Source organism: Rhamphochromis longiceps, linkage group LG10, assembly GCF_057381845.1.
Source record: "Rhamphochromis longiceps isolate RC_006_pf linkage group LG10, R_longiceps_female_GT1.1, whole genome shotgun sequence".
Taxonomy (NCBI): domain Eukaryota; kingdom Metazoa; phylum Chordata; class Actinopteri; order Cichliformes; family Cichlidae; genus Rhamphochromis; species Rhamphochromis longiceps.
Window position 1 is genome coordinate 1,226,624 of NC_140566.1, and position 24,164 is coordinate 1,250,787.

Below are 24,164 nucleotides of genomic sequence, written 5' to 3' on the forward strand. Positions count from 1 at the left end.
CCATAGACTAGACTTGTAAAATCGACGGGCTCATCTAGTTTGTTTTTAATGTAATTATTGGTTTCTGTTATTAGTTTGAGTGTGTCAGTAATACAGCAGTGCCAGGAAAACACAACGGGTCATTCCTGCGACGACGTGCATACAAAAACAAACGGCGCCTAATCGATGCACAAACACAATCCGCCATCACAGTCAGGAGACCTGACCCCAAGCAGGAGACGGGGAGGCGGCCCACACGGAGCGGTCGCCATCATCATGATCTAATGTGACATATATGCATGATTGTGTCATTTGTATAAAATATTATAAGCTGTTTATGCAAAGCTTCATTAAGAATGGTGCAACCGTACAAGACGAGATGCTACAGTCATGATGAATGTAGATGTTGGCCAGTTCATGGAAACACTGATACCAGAGACCGAGGCCAATCTTCACAGACAGGTTCATAACATTTTTAGGATTTCACCTCTGAACATCACAATAGTGGTTTTTCAATGAAGATGTGATTTAAGAGCAGATTTTCAGCTTGGTTTCACAAGTATTAAGTAACTATTTAATTACCATTTCCACTGCCATCTCTTTACAGCTCTCCATTTTCAGAGGCTCAAATGTAATTGGGCAAATGCCATGTCCTTCCTTGAGATGCTGCTAGACCTGTACTGCAGCACCTGTGACCTGCTGGTTACAGAGGGATTGAATAGGACGGCTGAATCTGCAGCACATGAAAGGAGGAGGCGACTTGAGACACAGCACAACTGTTTGACTTGGAGCATGTCACAGGCATAAATGCAGAGGACTGCATCAGGATCAAATGTTTTCCAAATCGAGCATGCATATCATCGTTAAGATTTCAGTGCTGAATAAGGCATGGCTGCTTTTGACCGAGGACAAAGGAGGAGGCTGGGGCCAGGAGACCAGAGGAAGGAGGGGTGGGCTGAAACCGGCCAACAGTAAGACCGACAGCCGCAGTTCTAAAAACAGACGATTAACTCTCCGAATTTATTTCAAAATGTTTTATGTTAATGAAACACTGTGAGATCACCACTGAATTCGTGTTCACCCACAAACACCGAAAAATGATTGTTATCTTTTTTTTTTTAAAGAAAGGTTTGAAAGTGGAACCAAAGTGCGAGCGTCACAAACATCACCGGGCAGATTTCACCGGCGTACCCGGGAGCCTCCAATGACAGGTAACGCTCGACAACAACATCAAGGTAAATGAATGTGTTTGTGTACAGCCTGTGTGTTTGACCGCAGAGCTTTACGTTCACAGCCTAAACTGGGACGAAGCATTTGGAGCTGCCTGAGCGAACATCGAGTCAGCGCAGGGAAACAAACGTCCGGCGAGCCTTTGTGCTAATATTTGTTTCTGTAACACGGCAAACACGCTGTGCGTGAACCGAGCCTCAGCTACTTTAAGTGTGCAGATCGTGCAAGTTTATAATAATACGAGTCACAGATTCGGTATGTTCACTCATAATAAAGCTGCTGACGGCCTGACCAACATTTAGTTATTGCTACAAACCGACCAGCTTGTAGGAATAACTAAATGTTGCACGGCTGACAAGAATTTCCTTTTTTTAAACCTCGGATGTCTCTGTTATTTGGGATTTTTATCCTCTTTAGCAAAATGCGCTGCGCAGTGATTTTCTCGGATTGTTGTGCAGCAGCTGGCGGGCACGGAGCTGACCCTGACTGTAGTCACAGCTCTTCACTGGCACAGTGCTGCTCTTCTGTCTCGGTGCCCACGTTTGAGCAGCTTTGAAAACCCTGACCAGGGATCATTTGGATGGTCAGCATCTGTGGGCCACTTCTGCAAATCATCAGCGGGTTTCCCACAGTCGAAATTTCCACAACTACTCCTGTGAGTGGTTTCAACTTTGGGACCAGCTACAGCCAGTAAATCGCCCTTTTAGTGAAAATGTCTGGAAAGGGATTTTGCATCGGTGGAAGGAGCTCACTGTGTCCTTGCCAGATTTGGTTTCTAACAAAGACAACACATGACAACTACAAAGTCATCGCATTTAAACAGACAAACACACCATAAGCTCTGAACAGCAGATACTGTCCACCTGTTCTGTTTGGACAAACCTGCTGATGTTTGTCTTGCAGTTGATGCTGGCCTCTCTGTCCATGATGATGTCACATGGTTTCAAGAGCAGTAAGCAGGACTTCAACTTTGGACCATGGAAAGTGACTGCTTCCAAAAACCACATCATGAAGTCCAAGGACATTGAACGGTGAGATATTTGTCACATTTTAATATCATCTAAGCTGTGTTGGGTCCAGCCTGTGTAACCAGGCGGACTGTCAGAGTACCAAACAGTAGAGTCTGTGTGTGTCCACATGAGTCGTGTTTACATGATCAGCTGTTTTTGCCTGTTTATTGCATCACAAAAGCTGTAACACGTCCTCTTCATCAGACAGCAACGCACCGAGCATCATCACATCTTCTCGCTGTGATGTGATCACATGGTGGAAAAATAGAAATAACCATAAATGAATAATGTAGACACTGAAAGAAGCAGCCGCGACACGTTAAAGAAAACAAACTAATATTGTTGCAGGCGCTGCTCGATTTGTTTCTGATGCTTTGAATCCTCCCAAAACGACTAGAATAGATGAGAAAACCTGATTGATATCAGTCTTCACTGTTTGACTTTCCAGGCTAGCAGAAGACATGAACATGCCTTCTCTTCCAGAGATGTTGTTTGGAGACAACATACTGCGCATCCAGCACACGGACGGTTACGGGATTGAATTCAATGCTGTTGATTCCCTGAAGAGAGTCAGCAACATGGAGGATAGCGTCAAGGTGGCGTGTGCTCAGGAATGGCAGGAGAGCAGGTAAGACGCTCACTGTTAGCTTCTGTCAGATAATCTTCTCTGCTTGGATAAAAACCCACTTTTAGACCAGTACTTGGGACTCGGCGTGCTGCTGTGTCTGTCTACGGCGTTCTGCGGCAGATTTTCTGCGACGCCGCTGCGTTGCACCAATTTTCTGACTGTCAGCTACTGTCCAATGTATTTGACAGGTCTTGGTGTTTCAGTCATACCCTAGAGAACAAAGTGTGGTGCGTTCATTCTGTCAGCTAAAGGTGTAGTATAGGCTCAGGGTTACACTGGCTTACTGAGCTAAACATCTTGGATGATATCCCTTCCAGAGCTGATTCTGAACACTCTAAAGATGTGATCCGACCTTATGACTGGACGTACACCACAGACTACAGAGGCACTCTGACAGGAGAAAGCATGCAGATAAAGGTAGGCAGGTTTGACACTGTTCACTCTTCAGTCACAGGTTTGTAAGAAAGTGATGTGAGGTTTTCGTGTGAAGGTGTCTGAGACTGCCGAGCGTATTGACATGGAGAAGCTTAAGGCTCGGGAACACATCATGTTCTTTGATGAGGTGCTGCTGTTTGAAGATGAGCTGCACGACCATGGAGTCTCTATGCTTAGCGTCAAAATTGTGAGTGCCGTCTTCCTGTCCCGTGGGACTGCCAAATCCAAATGAGCAGCCGATTTAACACTGATGATGACGATGATGTTTCTTGTTGATGCAGCGAGTGATGCCGACCAGCTTCTTCCTGTTGATGCGTTTCTTCCTGCGAGTGGACGGAGTGCTGATTAGAATAAACGATACTCGACTATATCACGAGGTAAGTTGTTTCATCACCTGAGAGTGTGCTGCCAGACTTCATCACGGGCAGGTGACAGACTTCAAAGTGACTCACGTGATGTAACGTTTGGTTTCAGGCTGGGAAGGATTACATGCTGCGAGAGTTCACTACGAGGGAAAGCAAAATCTCAGAGCTGAAGGTGAGCAGTGACACAGAGCTGTGATTCTGTTATTTATTTCCACTTACTGGCTTCTTCGATCCAAAGCAGAGCCCGAATATTTTCATGTTCACGAAAGGCTTTGTGTGAGTTTGAACGTCGTCTGGCACTTTATTCTAGCACCGACTCCTTTTGGATTTGTTAATAACTGTGTCTGTTCTTGTGATGAGATGTTTACAGAAATGTTTGTGTTTTTTCAAAGGAGAACTTTATATCTGAAGATCCAGCTTATAAAGAAATCTGTAGCTTTTATAGACTGGCACACATCACATCTCAGTGGGGTTGGACATCTAACAATAATAATAATAATAATCAGGGCTCGCAAAATCGCTAGCCCGACGTCCCGGGGCTAGTGATTTTTCCAGTCGGGCTACCAAAATCTATCTCTGCCCTGCCCGTCGGGCTATTGTAGGAAAAATATATGTCAATGCTTTTGCATTCTTTCAGAAATGTAGCTGGGTAATTATGTCATTGGCATCGGTGAGCCACTGTCAATATGTGACATATTGAAGTCGCGTTTGAATTTGCGCTTGTTTTTTTGCTTTCACTTTGCAATCGTGCGAACTGTGTATAGAGAGCGACAGCACTGATCTGTGAGTGATGATAATTTGTGCACCAATTCCTCTGACATCGTCTTATTAATCGTTAGCTTACTATGCAAACATGACAAGTGAAATCTCCCGCAGCTTAAACATGTGAGAGGTTGATCGCGCAGAGAATCGCTGAGCTTATGTGAGTGAGTGTGTAAAAGCAGCAGGATATATATTTTAGTTCTGCTGAGCCAAATAAGACAGGTCAGGGTGAAGAAGTGACAGCCAAAGAAAAGCTTACCACAAAACGGAGAAGTTATGACAAATCAGACTATAAGGCAAAAAGAAAGTGCAGCTTTATGGTTTCATGGACAAAAGAATTTCTGTGGCTGCAATATGACGAGCTAAATAACCAGGGCTGCACATAAGTGGTCCGCAGGTGCGCATTCGCTGTCAAAATAAAAAACACGCACAAGATAAGAAGTTGCAACGCGTGTTTGCGTACATAAGATTTTCAGGAGGAGGACAGACATTTGTTTAAAACTCTTAAAGATGTCGAAGAAGCTCCTTTAAGCAATTACTTTGGTGTTCCTCCACCTCCAAAGAAATGTCAGGAGTCCGAACCACAAAAGAAGCACGTATTCTCGGAAAAGTGGTTGCAGGAGGTGAGCTGGCTTCAAACAAATGATGAACGCACAGATGTGGTGCAGAATGTGCCGTGAAAATCCCACTCTAGGACAAAAACAGCCTTTTATATGGACGCAAACGCGCGCTGCAACTTCTTATCTGGTGCGCGTCTTTTATTTTGACAGCGAATGCGCACATGCAGACCACTTATGTGCAACCGTGTAAATAACATAATGTTCTGCCGGGTGTGTTGTTGGTTTTCCCTCGATTTTTGAGTCGACAAGCGCCTTTGTTACTGGGACCAGTCATTTTAAGAAAGGCCCCATTAGAACCCATGAGAAATGCAAGAAATGCATTATTGCTCAGTCTGCAATATCTTTCCCAGAACAAACACCAATTGCAAAGAATATACTAAAAATAAACCTGAAAAATCTGTTTAGAACAGCTACTATGTTGCAAAGAGTGAACTACCACTGGCAAAATTTAGCAGTCTTTGCAAACTTCAAAAAGCAAATGGCCTCGATCTTGGTTCCACTTGCCTCTTACCGTGACTTCAGTGGAAATGTCAGATTCAGGCTCTGACACAGACTGATTCGTGTCCTACACAGTTCTTACAAGTTCATAGAAATTTCTGTTCAATTAGAACCAAGTATTTGAGTTGATGATTGTCATTTTTATACAATGTTGTAATTTGTTTTTCAACAATTTTTTGATTAATGTTTTGTTTCCGTTACAATATTATACTTTAATGTATAATATTGTAACGGAAACAAAACGAGAAACAAAACATCAATCAAAACATTGCTCTCTTTTTTATTCGGGCTACTTAAATTTATTTTGGGCTAAAACTGAAGAGTCCCTGCCCGAAGGGCTACCAGGGAGTTTGAAATTTTGCGAGGCCTGATAATAATAGTACATTTTAAAAGCACCTTTCAAGACAACCAAGGACACTTAACAAAGAGTAAAACACATAATAGATCAATAACAAGATGAAGAACAATAAAAACAAAAAAGCACAAGATAAAATGAACAAACATTAGGTTCACAGTGAATATGCAGATTTGAACAGATGGGTTTTGAGTTGAAATTTAAATTGGGGGAGAGAAAGTGTTTCTTATATCTGGGGGAGAGAGTTCCTCAGCCTGGGAGCGGAGCAGCTGACGGCTCTGCTTCCCATGGTGGTGAGGCGGAAGGAAGGCACAGCAAGCTGGACAGAAGAAGAGGATCGAAGTGAACGGCAGAACAGGTGGTGCTTAACAGGTCAGAAAGGTAAAAAGGAGCAAGGTCATGAAGGGCCTTGAAGGTGAGCAGAAGAAGTTTGTATATTATTCGGAATTTCACAGGCTCCCAGTGAAATTCCTGAAGAACAGGGGTGATGTGCTGGTAGGAGGGGTTCTGGTAATAATCTGGTAATAATCTGTCTGGTAATAATGCAGGCAGCGGAGTTTTGAACCAGTTGAAGCTGATGGAGGGATTTTGGGGGGAGACCATGTAAGAGAGAATTACAATAGTCAAGGTGGGAGGTAACGAGACTGTGGATGTAGACTGGGTGCAGGATGTAATCTGTTAATGCTGCATAGATGGAAATGGGCAGGTGAGATTATTGATGTGAGATTTATAGGACAGTGAACTGTCTAGGATGACACCAAGGCTCTTAACCTGAGGAGAGGGGAAAACTGGAGTTATCGATGGTGAGAGAGAAATGGTTCGCCTTCAAAAGGTTGGATTTGATGCCTGTAAGGTGGATTTCAGTTTTATCCTCATTGAGCTTTAAAAAATATAATCTACTGACTGGACTGGTTAATGTGTTAGAAAAGGAAGGATACCACAACATGAAATGAAATGAAAATAATCACAGGCTGAATTCAAAGACAAGCTGTAAATCAAAGTGAACAAAAATGTGCACCAGGCTAGTGCTTGTTGCCAGAATGGGCCTCAGTAGTGTTTATGCCGCCACATGCATGCCTGACAACATGGGACCATGCTCCTCCGGTGCACTAGCAGCTCTTCTCACAGATCTGGACCGAGCTCCTGGACAGTCCGAGGTGCAACCGAACTATGATGTCCCTGAGGTGTTCAGTTGGATTGGGGTCAGGTGAGGGTGGGTATCCATGGACATGCCTCCGTAGACCATCACTGACCCACCGCCAAACCGGACATGCTAAACGATGTCCTCCATGGATGTCCTTCAGGGTAAACTTGCCAATCAGGCTCCTCGGTCCTGGGCAGCAAACACAGCGCCCCCTAGAGTACGTCATGTCCTCGTGAAGTTGGTGAAGTCTGTTCTGCTGCTTAGATGGAAACAGGATAGAACAATATGAATGGGTGAATAAAGCATGTTGTATAGATCACCTTGAGTGCTGTGGGAGAGAAGAAAAGTGCTATATAAGAATCAGTCCATTTACCAATACTGTGTCGATGGTAGTTTTGCTAAAAAGATGTCAGACTCTGAAGCTTTCTGTGGTCCCCTCTCCACCTGGACTAGTAGCGTTCTCCTGTCTGAGCAGTGTCCAGAAAAACAACGTGGGTTTTATTGGCAAACTTTGTGGGAAAACCTGGACAGATGGTGTCCATCTGTTTCCCTATGAATTAATGCTTCGGGTTTTAACAGGATGAATCTGTCTTTATTAACAGGTTACATACCACGGACTTCCAACCCTTACTTGATCCAGCTGCCTTGGCTAATTATAGACTGATATCTTATCTTCATTATAGACGTTTTGAAAGAGAAGTAATCAAAGAGTTAACTCATCATCTCCAAAAGAGGAATATTATACTTGGTCCTAAAAATGTTAAAAGTTGATGTCCAACCTGATACTTTGCTCAGATGGCCTCAGGTGTACTTTCAACAAATACGTAGAGCTCGCCTGATTCATTTGTGCAATGTCATTAAAGTTAGAAACATCCTGAGTCAGAGTGCTGCTAAAAAACGGGTTCATTATTCTCAGGATGTCCAAAACATGACCTGAAAAGCCTTCAGTTGACTCAAAGCTCCGCCCACTGGCACTGCAAAGAGATTATTAGCTTCTCTTCAGTGGCTCCCTGATAAATTCAGACTTGAATTTAAAATCCTTCTCATGTTCAAAGTCTGTTCAGCCACATCCTCAACACCTCACAGTTATTATCCTGACAGCACGTCGCTCTCAGACCGCTGGCTTACCTGTGGATACTTGTTGGCTGATGTATCAGTAGAGGACGCTCCAAGCTATCAAAATGTAGGATGAAATATTTAATTCTAAAAAAAAAAGAAATCAGAACAAAACAGTTAAATTCATGTTGTAGAGGGCTAAGGGTGACGATGGAAATGTACTAAAACTGTATCAAACTGTATCACAACAACAATAATAATGAAACCAGCGTCAGACAGCTGCCTGTGCCCGTCCTGGGACGAGATGTCAGTGTGCAGAAGAACCCCAGCATGTTAGCAGTGTGTTTGCAGAGGAAGCTGGGAGCTGTGGTGAGCTCAGTGTACTCGTGTTGTCTGAAGCAGCACCAGGACTGCTCACACTGACATGCTGACTGTGCTGCACCATCACACGTTCATGATGCTGTTTATACAGCATTTAGGATTTTTGTTTTTCATGGGTGATTCTGAAGTACATTATTATTTGTTGTTTTTTATATAAATATGAATATTCAGATCAATTTTTACTTTAATATGTGGTTTTTATTTTGACTCCAGATTAGTTCTTCAGTTTGATTCGTTGTGTCCTCCTCTTCAGAATGTTCCGGCTCCACTGTTCACCGATCCCAACGAGGTGGCCCAGTACTTAACCCTGAAGATGACCGAGTGTGAGAAGCTGGAACTTCCTGTGCTGCAGACTCACACAGCTGATAATAAAGTCATTGAGTGACAGTATAGTGAAAGATCCGCGCTAACTGTTCTGCATAGTGACAAACAGAAATATTAGTCTTAAACTGTTCCTTTATCTCACACCAACACAAAGCCACGACTGCTCTTACAATTATCTGTACAGGAACAACTTTTTTCATATAGTTTGCCCTTAAAACTAGAATCTGCTTCCTGTTTTGTTCATATTTGACATTTCTTATTATGAGACTTGCTTTGTAACATAAAGCATTGTAGAATAACTGTTTCTAATATTAGTTCATCGGTACAAAACAAACAAATCCTGTATTTTCCAAATTCAAAATCAACAGTTTGTGTAAATATCCCTGCTGAAGGTGAAGAAGTGTATTTTTCCTTTGTGTCGGAAGCACCTTCAGATTCAAATGTCTCCCATATGGCCACATAAATTTTGTTTGTGTAGTAACTACGTTGCTTTGTGTGTGGTCGATAGTTCTTTCCTGACAAAACAGTATCAACATTTTTAAATCATTCCCTCTATCAGACAGCGTTCCGGTTGGACTCCAGCTGGGAGCGCTTTGAGCCTCACCAGGTGAACAATGAGAACATGTGATGATAGTGTTTTGTAATAACAGCATAATGGCAGTAATAATGTTGCACAAAAAATGTTTAAAATATGAATTGTTATTACATTAAATAATGTAATTTATAACAGACATAATCGTCATTATCCAGAAAGAATTCCCTGAGTGTGTATAACAACCATGAAAGAGAGTTGGGAGCTCCACTCTTGCACTGGCAGAATATACAGAGTCGTGTGTGATGATGTGAGTGCATCATATTTTTAAGAGCATGTTGTTCCAGTAAACCTCTGCCACAGGATTGGTGGTAGCTGGCGTTTTCTAAAAGGCCTGTTACAGTACCCACCTCCTGTGGAAGCAGCTCCCAGATCAGACTCAGGAGACAGACATCTGCTCAACTTTCAAGATCAGGCTTCACATCTGTCTTCACTGAAGGTGGTCCGTAAGAGATGACAGGATGACCCCAACCTCAGCAACAGGACCGCTCTCAGCACCGACCAAGTGTGTTTGAACTGTGTCTTCATTCCACCTACTTCACATACAAGGGTCAGTTCCACAGGCAGAAACATGGGTGTGCCATGGGCTCCCCAGTTTCATCCATTGTGGCCAATTTGTACATGGAAGAAGTGGAAAAGAGGGCTTTGCTATCCTACCCTGGAACACCACCAAGCCATTGGTTCAGATATGTGGATGACACCTGGGTGAAAATCTGATCCGTTTGTCCGGGTTGGAACCCGGTTAATTGCATAAGTACAAGGAGGCGGGACCTCACAGCAGAAATATACTCCAAAATGTGTTGTACATTATTATATGTATATTATATGTAGCGTGGTATTTTTTCAATTATTGTATTTACCAACATCGAGAAGTCACAAGCAAAGACCAAACCATGGTGCATGTTTAAACAAGGAAAGTTTACTGGTCAAAATTATTTATTAAAGAAATAAACAACATTTTTTTCACCCCCATAAATACACGTTTAAAGCAACACAACGGTGGCCCAATATCAGGCAGAACTCCACTCTATCGAGTGGGCAATCATAATGAGGCAGTTGGTTTTATTTTGTGGATTCAAGCTGCTCTTCATATATTTGGCCACCAGATGTCACCAGAGTGGACTGTGTTGAAAAGCTTCGAGTAATGAACCGTTTTTCTATCTGATTGTTCAGTCTGACGTCACTAGCAGTGTCTGGGCCTAAACTCCGCTGCAGGTCCATATATCAAACGATCACTATGGCATTACTGAGAGTTGAAAAACTGTCTAAAGTCTTTCATCTTTAATAAAATGATAAGCATTCTGCTCTACCAGGTGTAACAATTGAGTTTAACATCCAGGCATCCATGAAAACGGAATTTATGACATTTAACGGAGTTAGAAGTTAGCAGGGAGTTAGCTCGCTAGCTTCTATCTAAATACAATATAGCATGTCCTGACTGCGGGGTTTTGGAAACAAATTCAAACGTACAGCTCTGTTATCACTTCCAGCATAAATGAAGACAGAAACTAAACAGCAGTGAAGTTTGTAGGGTTACTGAAGTTGGGCTAGCTGGTATATAATGATGTGCTACGTGACCGCTAGCGACACAGCTATGTTAGCATAATATAAACAAGCTAACTTTTTTTCCACTCGATAAAAGTTAACGTGAGTGTTCTCGGTGGTCAGGAACAAATGTAATCGCGTGGCAGGATGCTGTAAAAGGACCAAACTTCAGCCAGGAGAACAACTGAGATAATCCATCCACAATACGAGGTTAGTCATTCATATACTGCTGCATGGGCTGGGCTGTAGTTACATCCTAAGGTTTTAAAAACTGAGCTTAAATAAATGATTAGTGGTAATAAAAGCCGAGGGAGGTCAACAGTGATCACTGACTGTTTTAGGAGCTTTTTGAGATCAAATAGAAGAAAATACATAACATTAAACATGTTAACAACACAAAAGCCATATTAAACGCAGACTACTTTAGACCCGGAAGTAGGATTCGTTGCGTCATCACTGAACAACAGTATAGAGATTGAAAGACCACGTGACTTTCGCGCATTGCATGCCGGGAACTCGTGGCAAAACAATCCAAGTACCGCATCAAATGCAAGCATTTGCAGCACCGCAAAACGTTCATTCTCCGGTTCCAATAAATTCTTGTTTTTTTCTTTGCCCCCCAAAAAGGGAATGTACAAAACGAAGGAGAACAATGCCGGTCCGTACAAAGACAGACTTGATGAAATGTCAAAGAAAAGATACAAGGAAAAAAAATCAAAGGAGTGAAAGGGTTAGACCCTTACGAGCACACAGAGTGGACAAAATACGTCAGCGTGCTGCCCAACTTTCACCACGCTCATATTTATAATTATACAGTTCTTGGAGTGAGTGCATACACTCATGAAGTTTTTAGTAACTTCAGGTCACTGCAACAAGCCCAGGTACAGTTTACCGACGGATGAGTACAGGACCTTGAAATGCACCGTGTAGAACGAAAGACCATTGTACGTATCATAAGTTTACCAGTCTCACAAATCGTCTTCATAAATACACATTCGTTAACCGTTAATTAGTAGTGGAAATAATTTCTGGTTCGCATTACAGAAATGTAGCAGTGACAATAATACTGTATGCTGTAATCGTACTGGGCAATTAGTGATACAAAAAAACTGTTTTATCCTGTGAATAAAAGTATATGTTTTTGTCAATGTACCATGGTAATAACAGAAGCGAAACGCAATATCGTGTCAGGACAATTCACTATTTATGCACAATAAACAAAGGAGCATAGCGCCACAATTTCTGTTCAGCGCCAGACTTGCTTGTAACCTATATTACCAATTATGTTATGAAAAATGACGTATTAACTACAACAGAAGACTGACCTTTGTGGGAATGCTTGGAGCAGACTAACCTGTGAGCTGGAGGGTTCTGGGACGTTATATTTGGTCTTTGAATGGCTGCAATCCAGGCCATCCATCACCTCTTTGTTACTTCGGAAACATGGCTCGAACAATTTCTCTTCAACGACGTAATCCGATAACAACCGATCTCTTTACCCGTCGGCTTCCCGTGGCTGTCATGCGACCGGCTATTGCAGTTAATAATACAACAGCTTCTTGCCATTTTTTGTTTCTTTTTATCGCTGTGTAATGTAATTTCAATTGAAAGCCTGTGTGGCAAGAGGTACTAGCTAGTACCTCTTGCCACGAGTTCCCATAATCCTTTGCGGTTTTACCCCTGAATGACGTCACATTTTCAATCTCTACTGAAAGCCTGCGTGCGCTAGTACCTCTTGCCACGAGTTCCCAGAATTCTTTGCGGTTTTACCCCTGAATGACGTCACATTTTCAATCCACATAATATAACACACCCTGTGCAGTACAGCGGAACAGTGGTTTGCTCCGTTGCCTGGCGGGAGGAGCGCCCTGAATTTGAATCCTCCATCTGACCCGGCTGTGTTCTCCCGTGTCTGTTTGTTCTCTCTGGGTGCTTTGGCTTCCTCTCACAGGCCAAACAAAGCGGTGAGAAAAGGTGTAAATTCAAAATGTTTGCTATCTACGTGACTGGAAGGCATAATACCTGAAAATGTGAAGATTATGGAAAGAAGAACATAACGCACCAGGTTATTTATTTAATATAATGCGAGAAAGAGAAATGAGAGAGGAGGTCGGTTCGATGTGTCTGTAACTCTCAGGAAGTAGTGATGTGTCGGTCGCGAACGAAATGGCTCTTAGAGCCGGTGTTCTGACAAAACGTCCTACCTTGTCAAAACATCCTACCGTAGCGTAAATTTACTGTTCTTTGACGTGGACGATGCGAGCCGGCTCCTTATGGCGAGCCGTGGGTTTTCTTTTTTCTTTCTCTCACTCTCTCTCTCTCGCACTTTTTTCCCGCTTCACTCCGCACTCGAGCCTTGTGCTTTGCGCTGGGAAGAGGTGGGAGGGGCAGTAGTTACACTCTCAGTAGCACAGGAACAGAGCGGGAGGGAGAGACAGAGAAAGAGAGCCAGGGACAACAACGTCACAGGGCTCTAGAGTGCGACCAATTTGGTCGCAAATGCGACCAAATTTCTCCATGGTGCGACTAATAAAAAATACTTGGTTGCACTGGTGCGACCAAGTAAAAAAAATACTTGGTCGCACCGGTGCAACCAAGTATTTTCTCGGAAAAAAAAAGTTTCAGCAACCCTGAAAGTCTGTGTGTTCAACAACAGACACACATTATGCCCATGTCGTGTTCTAAACCAATCAGAGATACTCAGAGGCGGGGACCTCTGTGATTGGCCGTGGTCCAGATATTCCTGCAGACCTACTTGTGTTTACGTTTGAAAGTGCGGGCAGATAGAGATGGGTGAGTAGCCCAGGTCAGAAGTGTATGAAGTTGGTATTGAGAAAATATGAAAAGAACAATTGATAACTTTTTCGTTAAGTTAAGGCCTGATCAGTCCAAAATTCTGAGCCAGCGCTCTGACACGGAGCCATCAACCTCTCCGTTTTTGTCAAACACTGGTCCGGAGACGGCATCAGAAAATGAGCCACATACGATCGACTCCCAGCCGGAGTCCACTGAAAGTAAAAGTGAGAAAATGTATAGATTTCGAATCGAGTGGCTTGACCAGTTTCCCTGGCTAAGATACAGCCAAGCTGACAATATGATGCACTGCATTTATTGTCACGAGTGTGGAAAGACCATGGCCGGCAACACAGCATTTGTCACTGGTGCTAATACGTTTCGAATTGAAACGCTGAAAAAGCATACAGCATCGAGAAGACACATTATATGCCGCGATAAATGCTCTGCCAAAATGTCCCCGCTCCCCACTGCCTTTCAGCGGCAGGCAGGAGTAAACAGGTCATCGGAGGAGGCCGAGATGATCATTAAGTTTAACATCGCCTACAATATTGCAAAAGAAGAAGTTCCGTTTACTAAGTTCAAGTCAGAAATAACTCTTCACAGGAAAAATGGCTTGGACATAAACCCCACATACAGCAATGATGTTGCGTGCGCCCAGTTTATAGGCGTCATCGCTGACACACTGAAAAAAAAGACGTCAGTGGAAATTGCGAACAGTACATACATGGCCTTCCTGATCGATGGAGACACAGACATCGCCACAAAAGAATGTGTCATTGTGTACGCTCGTATCTTGCAAAAAGGAAGACCAGCGAATATACTGATTGGACACATTGAGGTCCAGCATGCCCATGCCCAAGGTAAGCCATGTCATGTCACGTAGCCTATGTATATGATTAATAATATTACATCGTGTTACTGAATTAACCATATCTAGCATCATTGAAAATTAAACATAGCAATAATACATGAATATAGAAACTCAAACTGAAAAAGACTGCATTGTAAACTCTTGATCTGATAAGTAAATGTTTGTTTTTGTTTTTTTTGTTTAGGAATTTATGCTGCCTCAAAGAAAGCATTTGCTGCTCTTGGGGACCAGTGCAGTAACTGGTTGGATAAAATCATTGCTATGGGGGCTGATGGAGCTGCTGTTAATTTGGGCAGCAAAGGGGGTGTCAAGTTAATCATTTTGAAAGGTTGTTAGTTAATCATTTACAAATCAAAAAAAACGTGAACATGTAAAACTGCGGTGTTAAGTAATGTAGTTAAAAAATTTGGGTACGCCTAACTTTTGTGCTTGTACGACTAAATTTTGTGCTGGTGCGCCTAAATTTTATTTTTAGGCACACCAGTGCAACCATGGCAAAAAGTTAGTCTAGAGCCCTGCGTCACATTAGAAAGGTATAGTAATCATCCACAACTATTTTCAGTTGCGGATGATAACGGATACAGAAAGTTTATTCATGCAGGCCCATATGACAGAGAATATGCATGTTCTTTTTGTTTTCATATTTTAATTTATATTTAATTGTGTTGTGGTTTGCAGTGTTTTGTGTTGTTTCATTTTAAATTTGTTTAAAAGGAAAATTTAAATAGATAAAAGCTGAAATGTGAATAGTTGGTTTTTGTATTATATGATTTATTTATTACATTTTATGTGGAGTGAATAAATAAAAGTATATTTACGGTGGCCACTAACAAAGCACATACAAACTCCAAAACATGTCCGAACTCTGAAGCACGTACAAACCCTGAAGCACGTGCAAACTCCAAAACACGTAAAAACTCCAAAACACGTACAAAAGACAACAGAAGTTCTCCAGGATGCTAGGGCGCAGTGTTGAGCCTTTGTTATCTTGTGGCTACACAAGCCAGCAAGTACCAACGACCGGATTTGGTGTGTGGTAGTAACAGGTAAATGAACTTTTTTTTAAAAAATTGTTTGAATATATATGAGTGCTGGTGTATAAATATACAAACAATACACATATGCTTTCAATGTGTAATTTAAGTGATCTAGGTAGCTCTGTTTTGGAATGGTAAATGGCCTGTATTTATATAGCGCTTTACTAGTCCCTAAGGACCCCAAAGCGCTTTACATATCCAGTCATCCACCCATTCACACACACATTCACACACTGGTGATGGCAGCTACATTGTAGCCACAGCCACCCTGGGGCGCACTGACAGAGGCGAGGCTGCCGGACACTGGCGCCACCGGGCCCTCTGACCACCACCAGTAGGCAACGGGTGAAGTGTCTTGCCCAAGGACACAACGACCGAAACTGTCCAAGCCGGGGCTCGAACCGGCAACCTTCCGATTACAAGGTGAACTCCCAACTCTTGAGCCACGATCGCCCCATAAGTTCAGTTAACGCTAGAAATGTGTTTTGGAGTTTGTACATGCTTTTTGGAGTTTGTACGTGCTTTGTCTCTAGGGGCCACCGTATATATTTATATATAAACATATATAAATAAAGTCACTTTTTTTTTTACATTAGTAATTCCTTTTGTGCATAATTTTATATTGTTGTTAATAATAAATTAACTAAAGAAACAAAACAACCTAAAGAGTCGGTTAGGTGCCGAAAGTATCGGGTCCTTTTATTGAGTCGAGCTGAAAGAGCCGGTTCTCTAAAAAGATCCGGAATCCCATCACTATCAGGAAGATCCTAAAATGTTTCAGCAGGACTCATCTCACTCCAAGCCAGAGGGGGGGCGCCAAACACAGAAACAGACTGGGAGTAATATGGCGCACAGCTCTCGGCTCTGACACACGTCCAATCAGCTTTCTTCCTTCCTGACAGCTGGCCAATCACAGCGCCCACGTTCAGGGTGAAAACTGTTCAACATGGAGACAACAGTTGAAAAGCTTGAGGCGATGGTAAGCACAGCGTCAAACTCCTTTTCCCGACTGTATCTTTTGGCTGTTGAACCGCTATTGATCGTAGCTTTGCACACGGTGTGCCGCTCACAGCAGGCGACTCACGGTTCTCTGCTAAGAAATAATCCAAAGTCAGGCCCATCAAATACCGCAGGACCGCGAAGGAGCTCGGCTAGTTTCAACATCGCCGCCACTCGAACGTCACAGAGCAACTCGGAGCAAGCAGTCCGCAGCGGGACCAAGTGTAGCATCGCTCTGTTGTTTTAGGACTTTTATTCACAGATTGTTTGTTTTTCGAGACCGTCTCAAACACCAGCTGTCTCCTGCACATGGCTCAGTGCATCAAGTCTCACGGTGCCAAAGACAAGCGTGCTTACTTCCCCGTAACTCTTATTGCAGAAGGGAAATGGGAGGATGTGCAGCCTGTAGCTGAGCTCTGTCTGTCTGTGCTGCTGACCATCTGTACAGGTTGTGCAATCCTGGGACTAGTGCAAAGTTTACCGTGTGTGAACCTCGAGCTGTTGGCAGATGCTCTGACTTCATTGCACTACTGTATCAGACAACTAGTAGTGCAATAGTATTGTCAAAGCATCTGAAAACTGCAAGGACCACCTCTGTGTTTACACACCTTCAATAAATGCATTAAAGATGCACTTTATTTACCTCACAGCTGGAATAAAGTCAATATCAGATAATTACTTATCTGTAATCCAAATGTAAATACAGCCATTGAAAATAAGTCTAAATACAAATATTACCTTGTAATACAAGAACAATATTTAAAATAATAATGTGTGTGTGCGCGCACACATCGATCCTTACTTCTGCTCAAGCTGGAGTAATCTACACATTTGTGCTCTCTAAACAACGAATCAGACGACTTCCTTCTTAAGTTCGCTCCGATGTGGCTGCAGTACAGCTGTCAGGGTAGCAGCAGTGACGGTGCTCTCTGAACCGCTCAATCACTCATCAAATCAGAAACTTGAACCACTGGCCCCCTACAGTGAGGAGATCTGATGGCTGATGTTGTCTGGGGACTGCTGGACCATAGACCATCTTTATCCGCTGTCCCTCCTCTGCACATGTCCAGACCTTTGCAGCCTTGTGTCTCTGTCCTGAGAATGCATTGGTCAGTAGGTGGTGAGTTCATACCTGTTGATCTCTGATCTGGAACGTTTCTTGGTGATTTCCACCCAGTGGTACAGAAGACCCCGGTTTAATCTTGAAGCTACCTGGATATGCCAAAGTCCTGCTGCCTAGTACACACTCTGTCCTGGAACAGGAACATGGGCGCTGCACTTGATATAGTGTAACATGATGAGGTTCACATAAAGCAATGAGCTGTAAGTGTGATTCCACCAGGAATGTTGAGTCAAACAGCAAAGAATCTGAACATGGTGCAGGAAGTTCAGTGCCACAATGTGATGCACTTTGTCTTTGCAGTTTCTGAAGGCAGAGGCAGACCTGGATTACATTGAGAAGCGGTTGAAGCTGGACTTCATCAACAGCAGTGCAGTAAATGGATGTCCAGCTGAGGTGACTAACAGATGACATTTCTCCCAGCATCTGCAGGCAGATCTAGAGAAAATCAAAGAGCTCTTAGTGAATTACTGGCTGCTAACACTGCGGCCTTTGTGCTTGGAAGTTGTGTATTATTTGTCTTTTGTTAAAAAAACATGATGTCATCAGGATACACAGAAGAACAAACTCCAACTAAAGTGAAAGTAAGATGAACCGGCCTATACCCATAAAGATGCTAATAGTTATAACCGTACCAACCAGTACATGTAATAAGACATAGAAGAGGGACGGAAATCCCAGAGCTATCATTCAGTTCACCTGGATGCAGCGCTTCTAGTGGGAAAAACACTTTGTCACTCAGTGATACGAGTGATGCATGAGGTAGAACATTTCATGTTTGCAGAAAGGCAATAAGAGAAAATCAGGTACACACCTGAGCATGTAGTCTGTGGGCTGATGATTGACCATGTGCTTGTAGAACAACCTGGCAGTGGTGCTGGAGAACCTGAAGTCTATAAAGTCCAAACACTCAGCCCTGTGCTCGCAGGTGAAGGAGCTCACGAGTGCACAGAAGGAGTCTGTAGACTCGATCAGAAACAACCTCAGCGGCGTCATGGAGCTGCTGCAACACTTTGAACAGACCACTGATATGGAGGTGGGTAGATCGACACCTTATGACTGTTTAACATAGCTCACTGATACAAGTACTACTGCTGTGGGAGGTCAGATTTGATTAACCATCTAATCAAAGGGAAAATGTGCAAAGATACGTTGTGGTGAACTTGGCGATGAAGTGAGGAAGGCGTGAGAGCACTTGAAGTGCTAATTCAAAGTTTAAACTGGTCTTCCTGTCCCAGAGTACCTGCGCTTGGCCCAAGAAAGCATCAAAGTTGAACACACACAGAGACTGCAGAGAGCGCTTTGACGTGTCCTAGGTGTGGTGTTTTCTTTTCATTGGTTTAATCACAGTTAGCTGCCTCCAAACACGGTGCAGCTACTGCAGTTATATCCATAACATGTGTGGAAAGCAGGCCTAATGACATTTAATCACATTAATTGTGTGTATTGTTCACGGGTTTGTGCACACACCTCCATCCTGCTGCAGTTTGTGGTTATCGTGCAGATCGACATTTCTCCTGAATTCTCTTTAAAGTTTCCATTCAGGATCTGCTGTGTTTCCTTGTTGGTGTCTCTGCAGGTTGGGACACTGACCGAGTCAGAGCGAGAGTCTGTAGCACTGCTAAGTGCTGTCAGTCGCACCACAGCCGAGGTAAGCAGTACGACACCTTTAGACGGCACTTCTTTGATAGTGGACTAGAAGCATATGCTTGGTTTGCTTCAGTGGGAGCTTAACAGGAGGAGCCAGGGCTGGACTGGCCCGGGAGGCCAGCGGGTCGATCGAAGGGCCGCTGAGCAACAAGCCCTTTGTTCATTTTCATTACTGCCCTATCACATCTCCTCCCTGTGCGCCGTGCAGAGCAGAGTTTAGTGTAGAGAGATGTGGAGCCGAGAGAGAAAAAGTCAAACTAAGTACAGCAGTGGTAGCTGCACCATCATCCACAGTGGTGCCAGCAGCACCTGCCATTGAATGTGTCCCACGATGTATCATTTTAAATAAATTACACGAGTTTACATGTCAGTAAGGAGTAAGAAGGATGTAATCCCAGCCCTTCTCCTCACAGTGAGCCACAGAACGTCTCTGCTTCCAACCTGGACTGTGTACATTCATCATCATCATCATCATTATTCTTAGGTTTATTTCCTGCTGGTCTCGGTGCTGAGTTCAGTCCCAGGCTCCTCATTTCACATTTAAAACCTGATAGTGGCCCCCAGTGATCCCCCAGTCCACCTGTAATATTCACAGTATGTGGTGTTGTAGCATAGCACTGCTCCCCACCCGCAGCTTCTTCTTTTTTCCTTTTTTGTTAATCTTTGCCACAAACGCGACTGTCACTTCACCAGAGCACATCAGTCTTTGTTTGTTCTTTTTAAACATAGCGACAGAAAGATGCTCTGAGCCTGAAAATGTGGAATCGTAAAGAATCAAAGGCCATGTTCGCACTAATGTGTTTCCGTTTGAAAACGCATCTTTTTCCCTCCGTTTTGGCCTCCCGTCCACACTGAGGCGCCGTTTTTGCTCAAGGAAAACGCAGCGTTTTGAAAACGCTCTCCAAAGCGGATACATTTGAAAACGCCGTTTTCGTGTCGCAGTGTGAACAGCGAACCCGGAGCCTTTTTGAAAACGATGACACATGTTAGTCATGTGATGCAGTCATGTGACCAATTAAACTAAGATAGCGGAGGGCGTTACACAGCAGCTGTTTTGTTTGACAGCCCTATTAAAGATTAATCAGTCTGCACGTGCTCCAGAGAGCTTTTCTTCAAATTCTTTAACTCGCACTCGCTTTTGCAACTTTATACTTTTGTGTTACTCACAGCTACAACTCCACCTCATTGTGAGTCCATTTAACAAACTCGGTGCTTTTCCTCGACATTTTGCCGCCACGTTTCAAAGAGCCTGAAAGTAAATGAACGGCAGACAGAAATGAGGCGGGCTGAATCTTCTTGCGCTTCACACATGCGCAGGACTGGACGCACACCTTTATGAAAACGATAGTGTGGACGCGTTTTCAGACGAAAACGCCGTTTTCAAATTTATCTGGGGCTAGTGTGGACGTAGACAAAGTGTTACATAACTTTAATACTTTTACACACAGCAGACGGCTGCAGATACTTGTAGTGAAACACGGCTGAAGATTGAATTTTTGGTATAAAAATGTTTTTGTGCTGTTAAACAGAACGAGGACATCGTTTGCACATAGGAACTGAAATCCTTTTTGCTGAATAACAGCCTCACACACGTCTGCTGAGCAATCCCAGTCTCTCAGCTTTATCTCATTTGATGGTTTTCTGACGTGGACTCTGGTCTCCAGTTATACATTTGAAGTTCCCACTGGCTGAAGTTTTTTTTGCCATGTGTAAATTAGACCTTCAGTTTAACTTGATGTTACAATCTTTGAGCTTTACAGAACTGAAGCCCATCACAGTGGTTTATGCTGTGGATCAATAAAAACCGATAATATTGACCCTGGTAATTCTGTTACTCTGTACAAAAATAAATGTCGATGAATATGAATCAGTGCTTTACCTTTGGTCAGAAGCTCCTGTTTCACTGCTACCTGCTCCATGTTTTCTTCCAGGTGTGTTCAGCTGTAGCAGCTTCTCACCACGCGCAGCCACAAAGTAAGTCTGTTACATTCAAGTTACATTCTGCCCGTCTGCTGATTGGTTCAGGCTGAAAAGTCTTTGCAGCTGTTGGATGGACTGAACAAAACGCAGATGTTAGTCCCCACAGCTTCAATTGTAGTAACGTTTCTCTGAAATCGAATATGTAGATTTTCTAAAATGCTTCAATTTTAAATTGTAGATTTTTATTATTGTAGAGTCTCAGTGCTCTCATAAGATCATTTGAAATCATCTTGGTACACTTGTGGTGAGCCACTGGTATTTCGTCAAATGTTCGTAGCCTTCAGAACCTAAAGTAACACTTATTAAAATTTATGAGCACACCTATTCAGCGTTGGTAGTTCATGGTAGTTTGAGGGTTTGAATGATTTCTTTGAACATTTCTTCAGCATCACCCTGAAACAGGATGTTTGCATTTTGACAGCATTGTGCAGCAGATGAAACGAGCCGGTCCTCCAGACCTCTCTGTGTGTGGTTACAGAGTTTTCCTCTATTCACCAAATGTTAGATTAATGAATAATAAAATGCTTTTAGATGGTTAGTTTCAAATCACATGTATATTCAACTCCCCTGTCCCTCCGTGACCAAGTTAAAGAGTTTCCCAACCTGTGATGAATAAAATAATAATGATCCATGTCTGATCTGTCATTGTGTCCCCAGGCAGTGAGTGTGAGGAACTGACTGCAGCCATGCTGGAGTCGCTCCCCCCGAGCGTACGCTCCAACATCAAGCTAACTGACCTCAATACGTTCTACCAGCAGCTGCAGCAACATCTGGGCAAAAGTAACAGGTTGGAGAAAAACAGCTGTTATTGTGAGAGGCTATGGAAAAGTAAACTGGTTCATTCTGAAAAAGCTTGATTACATGTTGAGTCTGGATTGGCTGTCACTGTATAAACGTATGATTACAAGCAGCCTGTAGTCTAAAGAGTTTTGAGTGGTCTGTTAGGCCAGAAAATCAGTTTATAAATGTGAATCCATTTCCATTGCAGGGGATCACTTAGCGTGCAGAAGATGAAGCAGTTGAAGATGAATGTGAGCGATGCTAAGCTGAAGGTCCTGCAACAACTGTCTTTAGTTGAGCTGGACAGTAAAGGCCATGTTCGTCTTGTGCTCTGAGCAGAGCGATGGTTGTCACAGTATGTACCGAGTTCTTGAGCAGAAACTAACCACGTGGGTGGGATAGACACATACAGGCCACGAGATGTCAGTTATACTTTCAGCCGGCGCTATGGTCGGTCTGTACGTTGTATAAATGCTCAGATAGATTCACCAAAGTACAGCGCTGTCCTTTGAGCACTGGGGCATAAGCTAGCCACAGTGATGCTGTGAAGATGCACAGTGTGTGCTGCCTGTTCATGTTTTTCATGTTATGATAAAGTTTATTGTAAAAATATATGATTACATTTTAACACAAGACCTTTTCCCCTGAGTAAAATGCTAAACCCTTAAAGATGCTAATAGTTATAATGTATTTTTGTCACCGCTGTAACTCATTTAAATGAGTAACTAACTTACAGAGTTTCTAACAGTAAAATCTACCTTCAGCTGTGATGATTGAAACTCGAAATCTTAATACTTTAAATGTACAAAGAACAATGATGGACATTAAAATAAATGTAAAATTGTAATGTGTGGTCCTCTCACTTTGTGAGGTGTGAAATAAAAGATAATGCTAAGGGAATAAGATTGTTTCATTCATATATATATATGTGTGTGTGTATATATATATATATATATATATATATATATATATATATATATATATATATATACACACACACACACATATACATATATACATATATATATATATATATATATATATATATATATATATATATATATATATATATATATATATATATATATATATATGTGTGTGTGTGTGTGTGTGTATGTGTGTATATATATATATATATATATATATATATATATATACACACACACATATATATATATGAATGAAACAATCTTATTCCCTTAGCATTATCTTTTATTTCACACCTCACAAAGTGAGAGGACCACACATTACAATTTTACATTTATTTTAATGTGCACTCCACGAGCGTCTGGCAGCACAAATGAACCAGCTGCTAGTTAACGAGAGACACCCGGAATGGCTAACTGAAGGCCGGACGGTCCTGATCCCCAAGGACCCCAAGAAGGGACCGGTCCCCTCCAACTACCGACCAATAACCTGCCTCAGTACTACATGGAAGCTCCTGTCAGGCATCATATCGGCTAAGATGAACAGGCACATGGGTCAATACATGAGCGGGACACAGAAAGGAATTGGCAAGAATACCAGAGGCGCAAAACACCAGCTACTGGTAGACAGAACAATCAGCCGAGACTGCAAGACCAGACTGACCAACCTGTGCACTGCCTGGATTGATTACAAGAAGGCCTATGACTCAATGCCCCACAGCTGGATACTGGAATGCCTAGAATTGTACAAGATCAATGGGACCCTAAGAGCCTTCATCAGGAACTCAATGGGGATGTGGCGTACAACACTAGAGGCCAACTCCAAGCCCATAGCACAAGTTACCATCAAGTGCGGGATCTACCAAGGAGATGCTCTGTCCCCACTGCTGTTCTGCATAGGCCTGAACCCCCTCAGTGAGATCATTAACAAGACTGGCTACGGATACCGACTACGGAACGGAGCAGTTGTCAGCCACCTCCTGTACATGGATGACATCAAGCTGTATGCCAAGAGTGAACGAGACATCGATTCACTGATCCACACTACCAGGCTATACAGCAATGACATTGGAATGTCGTT

At 42.8% G+C, this 24,164-nt stretch overlaps 1 protein-coding gene and 1 long non-coding RNA gene across 6 annotated transcripts; one reads left to right on the forward strand and one right to left on the reverse strand.

Annotated features, from left to right (window-relative positions):
* Positions 1 to 935: 935 nt before the first annotated feature.
* On the forward strand, positions 936 to 23,051 carry tiprl (TIP41, TOR signaling pathway regulator-like (S. cerevisiae)). 5 transcript variants are annotated; one of them, XM_085419799.1, is made up of 14 exons: positions 936 to 950; positions 1,104 to 1,214; positions 2,113 to 2,240; positions 2,668 to 2,847; positions 3,165 to 3,264; positions 3,338 to 3,469; positions 3,564 to 3,659; positions 3,757 to 3,819; positions 18,051 to 18,143; positions 18,607 to 18,783; positions 19,327 to 19,398; positions 21,329 to 21,371; positions 22,035 to 22,164; positions 22,366 to 23,051. In XM_085419799.1, exons 3-14 carry the CDS (start codon positions 2,116 to 2,118, stop codon positions 22,490 to 22,492), a joined length of 1,338 nt encoding a protein of 445 aa, XP_085275925.1. In that variant the 5' UTR covers positions 936 to 950; positions 1,104 to 1,214; positions 2,113 to 2,115; the 3' UTR covers positions 22,493 to 23,051. The 5 variants fall into 5 exon arrangements, with proteins under 5 accessions (XP_085275925.1, XP_085275921.1, XP_085275922.1 ...); XM_085419795.1 differs by lacking the exons at positions 936 to 950; positions 18,051 to 18,143; positions 18,607 to 18,783; ... (2 more) ...; positions 22,035 to 22,164; positions 22,366 to 23,051 and adding an exon at positions 8,717 to 9,268 and having other exon boundaries at positions 1,090 to 1,214; XM_085419796.1 differs by lacking the exons at positions 936 to 950; positions 18,051 to 18,143; positions 18,607 to 18,783; ... (2 more) ...; positions 22,035 to 22,164; positions 22,366 to 23,051 and adding an exon at positions 8,717 to 9,268 and having other exon boundaries at positions 1,097 to 1,190.
* LOC146660092 (uncharacterized) lies at positions 4,841 to 12,513 on the reverse strand. Its single transcript, XR_014913497.1, has 3 exons — positions 12,250 to 12,513; positions 8,155 to 8,229; positions 4,841 to 7,493 (listed from the first exon to the last, which is right to left on the reverse strand). It is a non-coding gene; the product is annotated as an uncharacterized LOC146660092 (long non-coding RNA).
* Positions 23,052 to 24,164: the final 1,113 nt, after the last annotated feature.